The following is a 14,327-nucleotide window of genomic DNA, read 5'->3' as shown; positions in this document are numbered from 1 at the left end:
ACACAAATCTGGCAGATGTACGAAGACAGTAGAGGCACACAGTAGAGGCACGAACACGACAGAGCACACAGCAGAACACCACAAAGGTGCAGGCACAAGAACCCTAAAGAAATTAGGGCACACAGTAGAACACGGGTGGGCACAACATACACAGGTCACCAGAAACCTGAACCTGGCTCTGATACCAAGTCAAATAATATGGGTAGAATATTTTCAGATATATTTCATTCTCCGAAATGAGGTATTTATAATACAGGTTACAAACCCTAGTAGGGTTTAATTAGGAAATAAGTGGAATCCTAATTACATAATATCTACACAAAAGGAAAAATAAATAAAACCCAAATAGAATAGGATATGCTCTACTCGCTAACAGAAGCCACATGCCTTTCCTCCTATATTAACTACATGTGTTGTACATCTGTGCTTTAAAAAAAAACAATTTGATCACGGCACCCACAAAGGGCGTGGTCAATTTCAAATGTTTGAAAACGCACCCTTCTATTAGCCACAATTAATGTTGATCAACGAACGTATTCGGTTGAAATCGGAATTTTCAAACTAAATTGTGCTCCATACATGTAGGTCTCTAGAAGGAATGCTAGCAACCTTCTCTCTAATCTTCTTTTTTGGATATTCTCTATTTTTTATTTGACATGTGTCATTCTCCTTACACTTAAAACAATGTCATTAATATATTATATAAGCTAACTTTTGCTTTTCAAGTTTACCCTTATTAAATGTATTCAATTTATCCAAAAAAATTTCACAACTTTCTTACCATCTTATTAATTTTTTTTTAACGTCAATTATTTTTTTTAAAGAAAATGTATGCTTTTAAAAAAAACAGAGAAAATGCCCCTTTTTTTTTTAACGTCAAGTTTAGACTTTTTTTTTCTTTCTATCTAAACCCTTTGTGTTTAAAAAAAAAAAAAGCAGACATTTTCTTTTAAAAAAAATAATTGACGTGAAAACAAAATTAATATTGACTATTTCAATGATTTAAGAAATAGAGAATTTTCACCCTCTTGTGCATGTATAAATACCACAAAACTTCTCAAAGGGAACAAATCACACCAGTCCAAAATCTCCTCAGGGCCATTTGGCAAGGGAGAAAATTAGAAAGAGAGATTTTGATTTCCAAGAATAAAGTTGAGAAAGTGGGGAAGTGTGAAGAGAATAATTTTTCAAACTCCACCAACCCATTTCCTCTGCTTCCTGTTCAGTTTCCAAAGGAGAGAAACCAAACCCCTTCCCCCTTGTCATTCAACAAACACCAAATAAGTAAGTTCTTCATCCCTTGTTTGGTTGGCAAGAAAAGTTCACAAAACTCCCCCTTCAACTAAAAACCAAGAATTTGGTGTTGAACCCCGTTGAGGTATTCTGTTTCCTTATTTAGAAACCCAAATTTCAATTTTCTCAGAAACCAAACAGAGCATAAAGCTATTCCATTTTTACTAAATTATCATTATTTTTTTGTAACATTTCAGAACGGTAAGTCGAAAATGGACGCAACAGAGAAAGTGAAAGGTTCACAATCACATCAGAGGCACCATAGCTATAGCAGAAGCATAAGCAGGAGTTTTAGCAGAGCAAGTTGGAGCATGGAAGAAGTGTTTGCGAATGCCTCGCACTCTCGGAGAAACAGCCACGTCGATGAAGATGAAGAGGCTCTGAAATGGGCAGCCATTGAGAAACTGCCCACATATGATCGGCTAAGAACAAGCATTATCAAGTCCTATGTGGAAACAGAACCTCAAGGACACAACAACAACAACAACAACAAAGTGGTGCATAAGGAGGTTGATGTTTTAAAGCTCGACATAAACGACCGCCAAAATTTGATTGACAGGATTTTTAAGGTTGCAGAGGAAGACAATGAGAAGTTCTTGAAAAAGTTCAGAAGTAGAATTGATAAGTAAGTTCTACCATGATTAAACTTACGTGCAACCGGGTGTATATTCCTTGTTTTTCTCTATCTCACTCGTCTCTTCTTTTTGTTGATATTTAGTAGAAAACTATTTTCAATAACTCATATTAAAATATTTACTCACTAATGGATGAAACTTGATATTTAGTATATTATTATCGCTCCTCTTAATAGGAGAGGTCCTTAAAAAATAATTTTTTTTGAATGAAACAAATGCAATGCGTATGCCTCTCGCACTAATGGATGCGGGACCCACTAATATTTGTGAGTCATGTAACCTTTCGGGGTAGAGGTGTTCAGCCTTTAGAATTTGTTACATGAGAGATCGATGTATCAACAATGTCATCCATGTATCACTACTTAGATATGGTTAAGTTTATTTAATTAATTAATTGCATAGTCGCTTTCATACATAATTTACCATTGATCGCTTTCGTTTATCGTTTCTTTGACCTTGATTAGAGGCCAAATGGAACACGAAGATGTGAGACACAAAAACTAGCTTAAGTCGCTGTCTTGGTAAGCAGAGTAGCGGGCTTGCGATGCAAGCCGAATACTAATTTATGAGTTCTATATCCGATCTTAACTTTATTTTATTGTTTTGTTTTCGGGGATTTATAATCCATCATGCATGTATCATTGTCAAGGGTTGCTTAATATTGTGTCTCTTTCATTAATTTCTTAAGGGACAAACAAATTAGGTCCAGAAAAGAACTTTCACGCTGCTCTTTTATTGCAAAGGGAATCAAATTGGAGCATAGTAATTATGAGTTAATTAATTTTCTCATGTGTTGTAATTGATTTCAGGATTGGGATCAGACTTCCAACAGTGGAAGTTAGGTTTAAGAATTTGACCGTTGAAGCCGATTGCCATGTCGGCACCAGAGCTCTTCCCACCCTCCCAAATGTTGCTCGGAACATTGCAGAATCAGCTCTTGGCTTAATTGGGATTAAACTGGCTAAGAGAACAAATTTAACAATTCTCAAAGATGCCTCTAGCATTATTAAACCGTCAAGGTACGGTTTAAAGTAACTAATAAGGAGTTTATTCCAAATTAATAATTAGATGAGGTCATTAGTTATTGATTTTGATTAATTAGGGTTTTTGTAACTTTTTTTTATTTTTTTTTTATTTTTGGGTTGTAGGATGGCTCTTTTACTAGGTCCCCCATCCTCAGGGAAAACAACCCTTTTGCTGGCACTAGCTGGGAAATTGGACCCAGACTTGAAGGTCAGGAGTCAAAAGACACTGTTAATAAAATAGGGTTTATTAGAATAATAATAATAACTTTTTTTAAAATTATTTATTATTTATAAATATTGAACAGGTTAAAGGAGAAATCACTTACAATGGGTACAGGCTGAATGAATTTGTGCCGCTGAAGACATCTGCATATATTAGCCAAAATGATGTTCATATCGGAGTTATGACAGTCAAAGAAACCCTAGATTTTTCAGCAAGGTGCCAAGGGGTTGGTACTCGATATGGTAAGTCACCAAAACCCAAACTCAAACTCAAATTTGGCTCTCTTTATTTATTCATTTGTAATTTTGGAAATGAATTTCGTAATAATTTTTTAAATTATATTCATTGGGTTTTATATATGTAGAACTTCTTTCTGAGCTTGCTAGAAGAGAAAAGGCCGCTGGAATATTTCCAGAGCCAGAACTAGACCTTTTCATGAAGGTATAAATATTTATAGTCGTAAGATTTATGTATCCAACGTCCGGACGTTCGCATAAGAGAATTTCTGTCTAATGTGTAATCTAATTTTATTTTTAATTTTTTTTCAGGCTGTTTCAATGGGAGGAATTGAGAGCAGTCTCATTACTGATTATACTCTAAAAGTAAGTATTTCTTAATTATTATTTTTTTCTTCAAATTAATTATTAAAGGCGGCGAAAAAAAAAGAAAAGAAAGTGTCTGCCTTGGTTCTAAAACACCCTTTAGAATGTCTTGCTAATTAAAATAGTGATGAAGCATGACCTCATGTTATTGCTGACATGATTTTGGATTGAATTTGGAACAGATTTTGGGGCTTGATATTTGCAAGGACACACTTGTTGGAGATGAGATGCAGAGAGGGATTTCTGGTGGGCAGAAAAAACGAGTTACCACAGGTCAATTCCCACCTTCGTTTTTTCTTTTGATTTTACTAACAAAAATGGGGTCCTCTCTCTTACACTTTGAATTTTCTTTGACTTTGAGAAAAGCATGTCTCAAATTATTCTATAGGATCCCCCAATCTAATTAAAATAAAAATATTTTATAGTAGAATTTTTAACTGTTGTAGTTGAAAATTTATAAAGAAAAAGGGACCCCTCTTTATTTTTTTTATTCATAGAACTATCCCTCTTGAGTCTTGAAGGGTCTTTCTTGGACGGAAAATATGTTCTGAAGAGTAATTTAACTACTTTTTATTATTATTAGTAGGCGAGTGAAGAAGTAAACTTGTGAACTCTTCCAAATTTCAACGATAAAAAGAGTAATTTAACTACTTACATGGTACAAATATAATTTACGAATTCCTTCATCTTTCCAAAGTTGTTGCTAAATCAATTCGAATACCTTATTAATAAGTACATTCTAATGTATATTTTGATCATTCTGTTAAATTTGTTTAGGTCTTTCTTTGTGTTTTTTTATTGATTAATTAAATTTATTATTGTACCGTCAAAGTTTTTTAAGAAAATTAAAAATTATATTCTCAAATTAGGAGTCATTGTAAATTATAAACTAAATATTTCGTATAAACTTCATATGTGTTGACAAGCTTAAATTAATATGGTGAAATACAGGTGAGATGATTGTGGGGCCTACTAAAGCATTGTTCATGGATGAGATCTCAACGGGTCTAGATAGCTCCACGACATTTCAAATAGTGAAGTGCCTACAACAAATTGTACACATCACCGAGGCCACAATCTTGATGTCCCTACTCCAACCTGCTCCTGAGACGTTCGATCTCTTTGATGACATCATCCTTTTATCGGAAGGCCAGATCGTCTACCAGGGCCCACGTGAGAACATTTTAGAGTTCTTTGAGAGCTGTGGATTTCGTTGCCCCGAGCGAAAGGGAACCGCCGATTTCTTGCAAGAGGTAAAATCTTGATAGGTCTCACTTAATAAATATTATAGGTTGTGATTAGTAGTTGACATGTTGTGGTTTGGTTTGGTTCGGTTTAGGTCTCAAATCACATGTTGAATAATGAAACATCCCGTTTGAATTAAATCTAGTAAAATAATCACTAATTCATTTAATGATTGGTTTGGTTAAGTTAGTTCACTTTCTAAGCAATTAAGCAATTTTTTAGAGAGAGATGTCATTCAAATATGAATACCTTAGTGATTTTATTTTATTTTATTTTATTTTATTAAAAGGTTAATATCAATGTTGAGATGAATTAGTAAAACGATGATACCAAATAAGAAAATGTCATTGTTAAAATTTTAAAAAAATATGGCAGCTTAGTTTGGTTTAGACAATTTCTAAATAAGCCAAACTAAACTAATTGCAATTTGGTTCGACTCGGTTCAATATTACACTTTTAGTGTAAAAACGAATCAAGCATATCCGGGTTTGATTGGATCGGTTTGAATGGTTTGAACAGTTTTAACAGCCCATGAAATTGTACTAATCTAAATCCATAATTTTGATGGGCCAATTTTCCAACCCATAACTGTGTTAAACTTTCTCAGGTTACATCAAGAAAAGACCAAGAACAATATTGGGATGACAGTAGGAAGCAATACAGATACGTATCAGTCACAGAATTTGCAAACAGGTTCAAACGCTTCCATGTGGGCATGAGGCTCGAAAATGAGCTCTCAATCCCTTTCGACAAGCCTCGCGGCCACAAAGCAGCTCTTGTGTTCACAAGATATTCAATACCCAAAATGGAGCTTCTCAAGGCCTGCTTTGACAGAGAATGGCTGCTCATGAAGAGGAACTCCTTCATCTACATCTTCAAGACGGTCCAAATTATAATAGGTGCATTTATAGCCTCCACCGTTTTCTTGAGGACCGAAATGAACAATAGGAATGAAGGGGATGCAGCAGTTTATGTTGGTGCACTTATATTTACCATGATCGTTAACATGTTCAATGGTTTTGCTGAGCTCTCTTTGACCATTGCAAGGCTCCCTGTGTTTTACAAGCACAGAGACCTACTCTTCCACCCTGCTTGGACTTTCACTGTCCCATCTGTCCTGCTTGGGATTCCTATATCCATCTTGGAATCTTCTATTTGGGTTGCCATTACATATTACACCATTGGATTTGCACCAGAAGCTAGCAGGTACAAAATTTGTATGCTTCATTTCATTTATGTCTTTGGTTTTTCAAGAAACTCTGAGTTTGAATATGTCAAAATATTTGCAGGTTTTTCAAGCATCTATTGTTGGTATTTTTGCTCCAACAAATGGCTTCTGGGATGTTTAGGCTTATTGCAGGAGTCTGCAGGACCATCATCATATCGAACATGGGGGGGACTCTCGCCGTGCTCATTGTTTTCTTGCTTGGAGGTTTCTTAATTCCTAAAGGTTAGCATGAAACTGAATATTGAATGTAGTTGTCAAAGAAGTCAAAAACCTACAAAAGATGAGCACGGTTAGTACTTCACTGAATCATCAATGAGTTTGCTTCATTTTTCACAGGTCAAATTCCCAACTGGTGGATTTGGGGATACTGGGTTTCACCTATGACATATGGCTTCAATGCTATGACTGTAAACGAAATGTATTCTCCGAGGTGGATGAACAAACTGGTATGCCATACAAGGCTCTTCCTTGCATGCATCATTGATGAGCTAGATTTGTTTAACAAAAAGGTTAGATTCTAAAATGGACTTCATTGTGTTGCAGGCTTCAGATAATGTTACCAGCTTGGGTGTGGCAGTGCTAAATAACTTTGATGTTTACCCTGACAAAAACTGGTATTGGATTGGGGCTGCCGCTACTCTTGGGTTTGCAGTTCTCTTCAACGTAATTTATACGCTCTCGCTTATGTACCTAAACGGTAAGAATCAACATTCCTTTTATGTCAAACATGGATTTTCTTCTTTTATTTGTTGTTTCAAAGTGAAGATTTTAATGATCTTGTTTCAATAAACTAGCTCCCCGAAAGCCACAAGCCATAATATCCGAAGAAGTGGCAAACGAAATGGAGGCAGACCTAGAAGAATCAAAGGAAGAACCAAGGCTTAGAAGGCCCCCGTCAAAGAAAGACTCATTTTCTAGATCTTTATCTTCTACTGATGGAAACAACTCAAGTAAGAAACAGAAAACTCTTGGCAATTGAAATGTGAAAATAATTTGGTATCCAAGTTTCTTAATTATTGGACTAAAAATCTTTTAGGAGAAATGACAATCCGGAGAATGAGCAGTCGATCCAATGCCAATGAACTAAGTAGAAATGCTGATTCGTCTCTTGAAATCGCCAGTGGTGTTGCCCCGAAGAGAGGAATGGTTCTACCTTTCACTCCTCTTGCAATGTCCTTTGACAGTGTTAATTACTATGTGGACATGCCCCAAGTAAGAGATATTTATTTTCCCTCTACACTCTTTATGCACCTGAAACATCAGATTATATTTCAACTTCACTACTTTGCTAACTTACTTCACACTAACAGGAAATGAAGGAAGAAGGAGTGGCAGAGGACAGGCTGCAACTACTTCGTGAAGTAACTGGTGCATTTAGGCCTGGGGTCTTGACTGCTCTAATGGGGGTCAGCGGGGCTGGGAAGACAACTTTGATGGATGTCTTAGCAGGAAGAAAGACTGGTGGGTATATTGAAGGGGACATTAGAATTTCCGGGTACCCTAAGAAGCAAGAAACGTTTGCAAGAATTTCTGGTTATTGTGAACAAACAGATATCCACTCACCTCAAGTCACTATCAAAGAGTCACTGATTTACTCAGCTTTCCTTAGGCTCCCTAAAGAAGTCAACAATGAGGAAAAGATGGTAAAATCATGCCTTGCAATACTTCTAGGAACAATCCATAGCGTGATTATTTAAATTCTGAAACTGCATGCTCTTTGTTTTATGATAATTGCAGATTTTTGTAGATCAAGTGATGGAATTAGTCGAGCTAGATGGTCTCAAAGATGCTTTAGTGGGGCTTCCAGGAATTTCAGGGTTGTCAACTGAACAAAGAAAGAGGTTAACAATTGCAGTTGAGCTTGTTGCTAATCCCTCAATCATTTTCATGGATGAGCCAACATCAGGTCTTGATGCAAGGGCAGCTGCCATTGTTATGAGAACTGTTAGAAACACTGTGGACACAGGGAGAACAGTTGTCTGCACAATTCATCAGCCTAGCATTGATATCTTTGAGGCCTTTGATGAGCTGCTACTGATGAAGAGAGGAGGACAAGTTATCTACTCGGGACCCTTGGGCCGCAATTCTCACAAGATTGTCGAATATTTTGAGGTATTTTGCCTTCCGAAACTTTTTCATTTTCTTAATGTTGCACAAACAAATAAACAAATGCAGTATTATCTAAGTCCATACTTCTTGATCTATTCCAGGCAGTTCCTGGTGTGACAAAAATCAAAGAGAAGTATAATCCAGCCACATGGATGCTAGAGGCGAGCTCGGTATCAACTGAGCTTCGGCTTAGAATGGACTTTGCTCAACACTACAAATCATCTTCCTTGCACCAGTAAGTAAAAAACAAACCAAAAAGTTTAGAAATACTAATAGTTTGTAGGGTCCAGAATTTGGCTGACTTTTCCGAAATATAAATTCTTCTCTATGACCAGGAGAAACAAAGCTTTAGTAAAGGAGTTGAGCACACCACCAGCAGGAGCAAAAGATCTCTATTTTACGACTCAGTATTCTCAGTCATCATGGAAGCAGTTCAAGTCTTGCCTCTGGAAGCAGTGGTGGACTTATTGGCGAAGTCCTGATTATAACCTTGTTAGATTCGTTTTTACCTTGGTAGCTGCACTTCTGCTTGGAACTATTTTCTGGAAGGTTGGCACTAAAAGGTATGCGCTTATCTCCCACTTAACTAGTTCATAACTTCAAGTAGGGAGGCTCTTTTTGCTGCAGAAAAATGCCTTCGAGAGTTTACATACACCAATTACTGAGCTATTTGTCTTTGTTCCATATTCAGAGAAAGCACAGCTGATCTTTCCATGATTATTGGGGCTATGTATGCTGCTGTGCTTTTTGTTGGAGTCAATAACTGCGGAACAGTTCAGCCAATAGTTGCGATTGAACGAACAGTTTTCTACCGAGAAAGAGCTGCTGGGATGTACTCTGCACTACCTTATGCACTGGCACAGGTAAGTGAGGGGCCTTATATGTTTACAGTAACTAACATTTTAGACAAATTAACCATCCAATTCATAAGACATTATTAATTGTATCATAGTTTTGTGCTATCAAATTGTCTACCTCAATCTAACTGATTCAAATAAAACCATATATATGGCATGCAGGTCATTGTTGAAATACCATATGTGTTTATTCAAACCACATATTATACATTGATAGTGTATGCTATGGTGAGCTTCCAATGGACAGCAGCAAAGTTCTTCTGGTTCTTCTTCATCAACTTCTTCTCATTCCTTTACTTCACATACTACGGAATGATGACTGTTTCCATCACACCAAACCACCAAGTAGCAGCCATATTTGCAGCAGCATTTTATTCGGTCTTCAATCTCTTCTCGGGTTTCTTCATACCAAGACCAGTAAGTAGTAGTTTTCTTCTTCTCACAAGCACCAACTTTCAAATTCAATTATAAAAAAACTCATGTGATTTCTTGGTTAACATTACCAAAATGGTGACCAAGTAATCGAAACTCGTTATGAACTTATGCTAACGCGAAGTTCTTTAACTTTGGAATTTTCAGAGAATACCCAAGTGGTGGGTTTGGTACTACTGGATCTGTCCAGTCGCATGGACAGTGTATGGATTGATTGTGTCGCAGTATGGTGATATTGAGGACACCATTAGAGCACCTGGGATCACACCTGACCCTACTGTGAAAGGGTACATAGAAGATCATTATGGATTTGATCCAAACTTCATGGGACCAGTGGCTGGGGTTCTGGTTGGCTTCACACTCTTCTTTGCCTTCTTGTTTGCCTACTGCATAAGGACACTCAACTTCCAAGTTAGATAGAAACATTCTTGTTATATTGTACGTGTTATATATGTTACAGAAAGTGAGACATGTAAATATATGTAAGAATGTACCCCAAGAACTGAAGGAGGCAAGATCTGTAAGCATGATCAATTGTTCTATTGAGAAAGTAAGTGAGATATATACCTTTTGTTTAAAGATGCTGATTATTTTGTTACCGATGAAGCTTATGTTTAGGGTTTGGATGGACCATCGAAGCTAAACAAAACTGGGCTGTGGATGGATATAATTGATTTGAACTTTGTGATATCAGTTCATGTAGTGTATTATATATAATAGATATGAAGAAAGTTGAGGTTCAACTTCAAAATCAATTGGCAATGGTAGAGTAGCCTAAGGGCTCGTTTGGGAATGCTTCTCTAGGAAGTACTTCTGCTCATAAGCGCTTCTAACAAAAGCGCTTTTATTATAAAAATCTTGAATTTTCATAAAAAATTAAAGTGCTTCGTGGAAAAGCACTTGGGAGTACTTCCTGAAGAAGCACATAGCAGGTGCTTCTCCAAGAAGCGCTTCTATGACCCAAAAGCGCTTCTAAATTTTTCTGCCAAACGCTGTCAGAAGCGTTTTTAGTTATTAGAAAGCGCTTTTGGCCCTTTCAGAAGCACTCCCAAACAGGCCCTAAGTCCTTATAAACTCAGGCCAGATCCTTTAATATTTTATCATGGCACCCACAAAGGGTGTGGTCAATTTTAAATGTTGGAAAACGCACCCTTCTATTAGCCACAATTAATGTTGATTAACGTATTCGGTTGAAATCGGAATTTTCAAACTAAATTGTGCTCCATGCATGTAGGGAACCTACAAAAGGTCCCACTTAGGTTTGGGTCTATATCTAGTGTTTGACATAATCCCCCTCGAATTTTTCCTTGGAATTCCAAGAATTCTAACTTTTAAAGACTTTTAATGAGTTTAAAAGTCTGGAGGAATTCAATTATGACTTTTAAATAGTATTTAAAAGTTTAGTGGTATTGAATTGTGATTTTAAAAAATCTTTAAAAATTTTGTGGTATCCAAAAAATTAATGACTGTTGAAAAATTTCAAGCCTAATTCTTAACGCCAAAAGTCTTGCTAATTTACCCAAGACTTTATCAATGAATTCGATCATGCTTTAGCTTTGGCCATTGCGAGGGTGTGCCATCATGTTTGGGTCTCTAGACCCCCTCCTTCTTTGGTCGGTGTACTATCAAGACTACCTACATTGCCAATTTGATTTTGTTTTTGGCTTCCATTATCTATCCTACGTACTAAGAGCTATGATGGGACTGCATTAGTTTCTTCCATAAATTTTTTTTTGCCTCCATTTGCAAATTTTAAGGCCTATCTGTAGGAACATATGAGTTTGTTACAAAACCCACATTCTCCAACAGCAATTTAGCTCTTAGCATCCCAGGGTTTACAGCTAACCCCACATTCTGGTGCAGTTATTTGGCTTGGCTCTATCACCATGCTACTTTACTTGTATCTCCCACCCAGACAGAGTATACTTCTAGAAGGTTTTGAGGATCTCAACTTCGTTCCAGCAATCGGATAATATGTCCCTTCTTCCTCTGAGACCACTAGTTTATAAGTCAAGACCCTTTTTCACTGAGTTAGACCTCGTGGGCTGTAGAGTGAAATATTTATTTAATTACTCTATATGATTAATTCTGTGCATATAAAAATGTTTAGGAATATCATTGTGTTGACCAAAACAATGTTCTAGATACATATTCTCTCCCTTCATCATGCCATCATCAGTGGTACATTTCATTGCATCATCTCTGATGTTATGACCTCTTTCACATTGATAGAGAGGAAAACGTAGGCATCATACATTACCATTTGGAGACGGGCAATTACAAGTCATTTGGTTGCAAAGATATTCTCGTTCTACTTTTGTCAGTATCACATGAGCAAATGCATTTGTCGACTTCGCTAGCAGTTTAATGGTCCCCAAATCAATGTGGCTAGTTGTTAATTAAATTTAAAAAAATAAATACAAATATAATGTTGCTATTTGTTTATTATTTTATCATCAAGTGAAAATTGTATTCATAATCTAGCCACAAATAATCAATACATATATGAAAATTGTACAACTACAGAAGGGGTACATCAACATCATCAATTCAAGGGAAATATTGTCTTCCGACGACAACTATAGCCACAAATGGCCAATACAACTTAACCGCATAAAGGTAGAAGGCTTGGTTAACCCAAAAGAACCCAAGCTAGAATCCACCAACCTTTATAGTTTATTAGGCTATCGTTTATATTCAAACCAAACAAAAAAGTTCCACTCTACATTTAAGCTCTGTTCATATATGTATTCTTAATTTTATTAGACAGTATGACGTATCATGTTTTTAATGTCAATCTAATTACATATTCAAATAAGAATTCACACAATTAATAATTCAAGTTGAAAGGCTGACAATGTAATAAACATTAAGAAAAAGTATTTTCTATTAAGTAGAAGTTTTCCTATACAACGGCGTACTCAGAGTCAGAGAGTAGCTTTGTTATTTTAAGTCCTCTCAAGTAACCAAAAACAATCTGATTCACCACAATTCAACCAAGAAGACCAAATTGGTCCGAACAAAAGACAGAGATACAAGAATCTAGAACAAAGAAAAAGTCTTTGGAATTTGGAGGGAGCTGAAATTGGAATTCTCTTCCCTTGCTTGGAAGATTGGATCTGGGCCAGGGCAGTTGACGATGAAATTTTTTTTATTTTCTTCATGCTTGGTGTCAATGCGAAAGATATGTGAAATTCATTTACGACTTCATTTGAATTGTAGCCTACTCATTGCGAAATCGAATCACATTTCAAACATCACCAATGCAACACAAAATATCACAAGAACCAAGAATCGTCACCATTACCATGTACCTAGACAGCAATGACATATCAAAGTCAAATAACTTTGCGTGAAAGAAAAGAGAGCATTTTCTTGATCAACTCTCAGAGTTCTGGTATATGGTTTTCAAGTTACAATGTCAAACAGGTATTTTTGATTTGATACGTTCAGATATTTTTGATTCAGTATGTAATGACGTTTTTACTAAGGATACTTTAGAAGAATCCTCTCTCTTTTCCTGTAAATCATGATTGACAGGAAAATATGAATTCATACTTTCAAAAAAGGAGGCAAGTATTTTTATTTATTGCAATCGGTATTTTTCCTACCGGCCTTTCGCATTAAATTATAAAAAAGACCAACCAATCCTTGAGGTAAATGGAAAAAGATTTCTATGATGCCATAGAGAAAAATAATAATAAATATTTGGAATTTGTGAACATTTGTAGGTAGAAGTCTCATGATGACATTTGTAGACTAAGTCCTTTCTTGTTTACCAGCCAAAACTAGAAATACATATATAAACTGAGGAGACGATCACATAATCGAACATTCTGTGCACATAATTTCAAAGTCACCAAGATTTTCTGTAAAATAATTAATATATTAATATATTTCGGAATGAAAGCTCCGACAAGAGTAAACAATGTCAAGCATATACTATGTACAAAATATTCGAACTGTAAAAGACACTACTTCCCTCCTTCTTTAGAAGATGACATTTCAACTTCCTACATATCACAGTTTGACATATATGCAAAAATAATTCGTCAAAAACACAAAAAGAAAATCTCCACACATATGTCAAATGTCAAACAGTAATCGGCAAAAAAGTAAAAGTTCTTATTTTCATAAAAGGAGGCTAGTATATCTGTAATTTGGAAAATGCAATCAGCTTGTCTGTTGTCAAATGCGGACTTGATGTGGCTTATAATGCGTGCAATTAGGAACAAATGTTTTAATGACACAATCATGCAGCTCTAAAGGAAGAAAAAAAAAACTCTTCCTGCTTCATGAAACTTTGAGGAAAAAATGGAAATAAAGCTGTATACTTTATATCTATAGCACTGCCAGTAGAGTATGCTAAGAAGTTGAGAAAGACATGTTTACAATGCAGTACATGGCGTGCCAAGCTTCCACTACAAATTTTAATTATTATTCTTTGCAATATATATTATTAGTATATACAAATACTGCGGGAAGGTGAAGGTGGACCTAAAAACAAACAGCCCGGAACCTTTTTCCTGATTTGGACCTATCGGCGTACCCAAGTGGTCCTTTTAACAATTAACAACTCCCAGAGTCCCACATATATTTGGGTGGGGTTGGTGATCTGAGAAGAAGAATAAATAAATAAAAAGATTTATTTAATTGTTAGTTGTTTACTCGGTGATCC

The 14,327-nt window shown here is 36.0% G+C and overlaps 1 protein-coding gene across 1 annotated transcript; it reads left to right on the top strand.

The window, feature by feature from the left end:
* Positions 1-1,085: 1,085 nt before the first annotated feature.
* LOC148295486 (ABC transporter G family member 29-like) lies at positions 1,086-10,234 on the top strand. The gene is made up of 22 exons (XM_088250179.1): positions 1,086-1,378; positions 1,491-1,918; positions 2,738-2,947; positions 3,077-3,161; positions 3,259-3,418; positions 3,541-3,617; positions 3,725-3,778; positions 3,961-4,051; positions 4,730-5,031; positions 5,631-6,229; positions 6,313-6,473; positions 6,588-6,697; positions 6,795-6,948; positions 7,046-7,201; positions 7,288-7,463; positions 7,562-7,894; positions 7,989-8,363; positions 8,462-8,595; positions 8,696-8,923; positions 9,052-9,223; positions 9,380-9,634; positions 9,797-10,234. The coding sequence occupies exons 2-22, from the start codon at positions 1,506-1,508 to the stop codon at positions 10,067-10,069; spliced, it is 4,518 nt and encodes a 1,505-aa protein (XP_088106305.1). The 5' UTR covers positions 1,086-1,378; positions 1,491-1,505; the 3' UTR covers positions 10,070-10,234.
* The last annotated feature ends 4,093 nt before the right edge of the window (positions 10,235-14,327 follow it).

The sequence above is a fragment of the Prunus avium genome, chromosome 3 (assembly GCF_965620075.1).
Source record: "Prunus avium chromosome 3, drPruAviu1.hap1.1, whole genome shotgun sequence".
Taxonomy (NCBI): domain Eukaryota; kingdom Viridiplantae; phylum Streptophyta; class Magnoliopsida; order Rosales; family Rosaceae; genus Prunus; species Prunus avium.
This window is presented reverse-complemented; position numbering and strand designations above follow the sequence as displayed.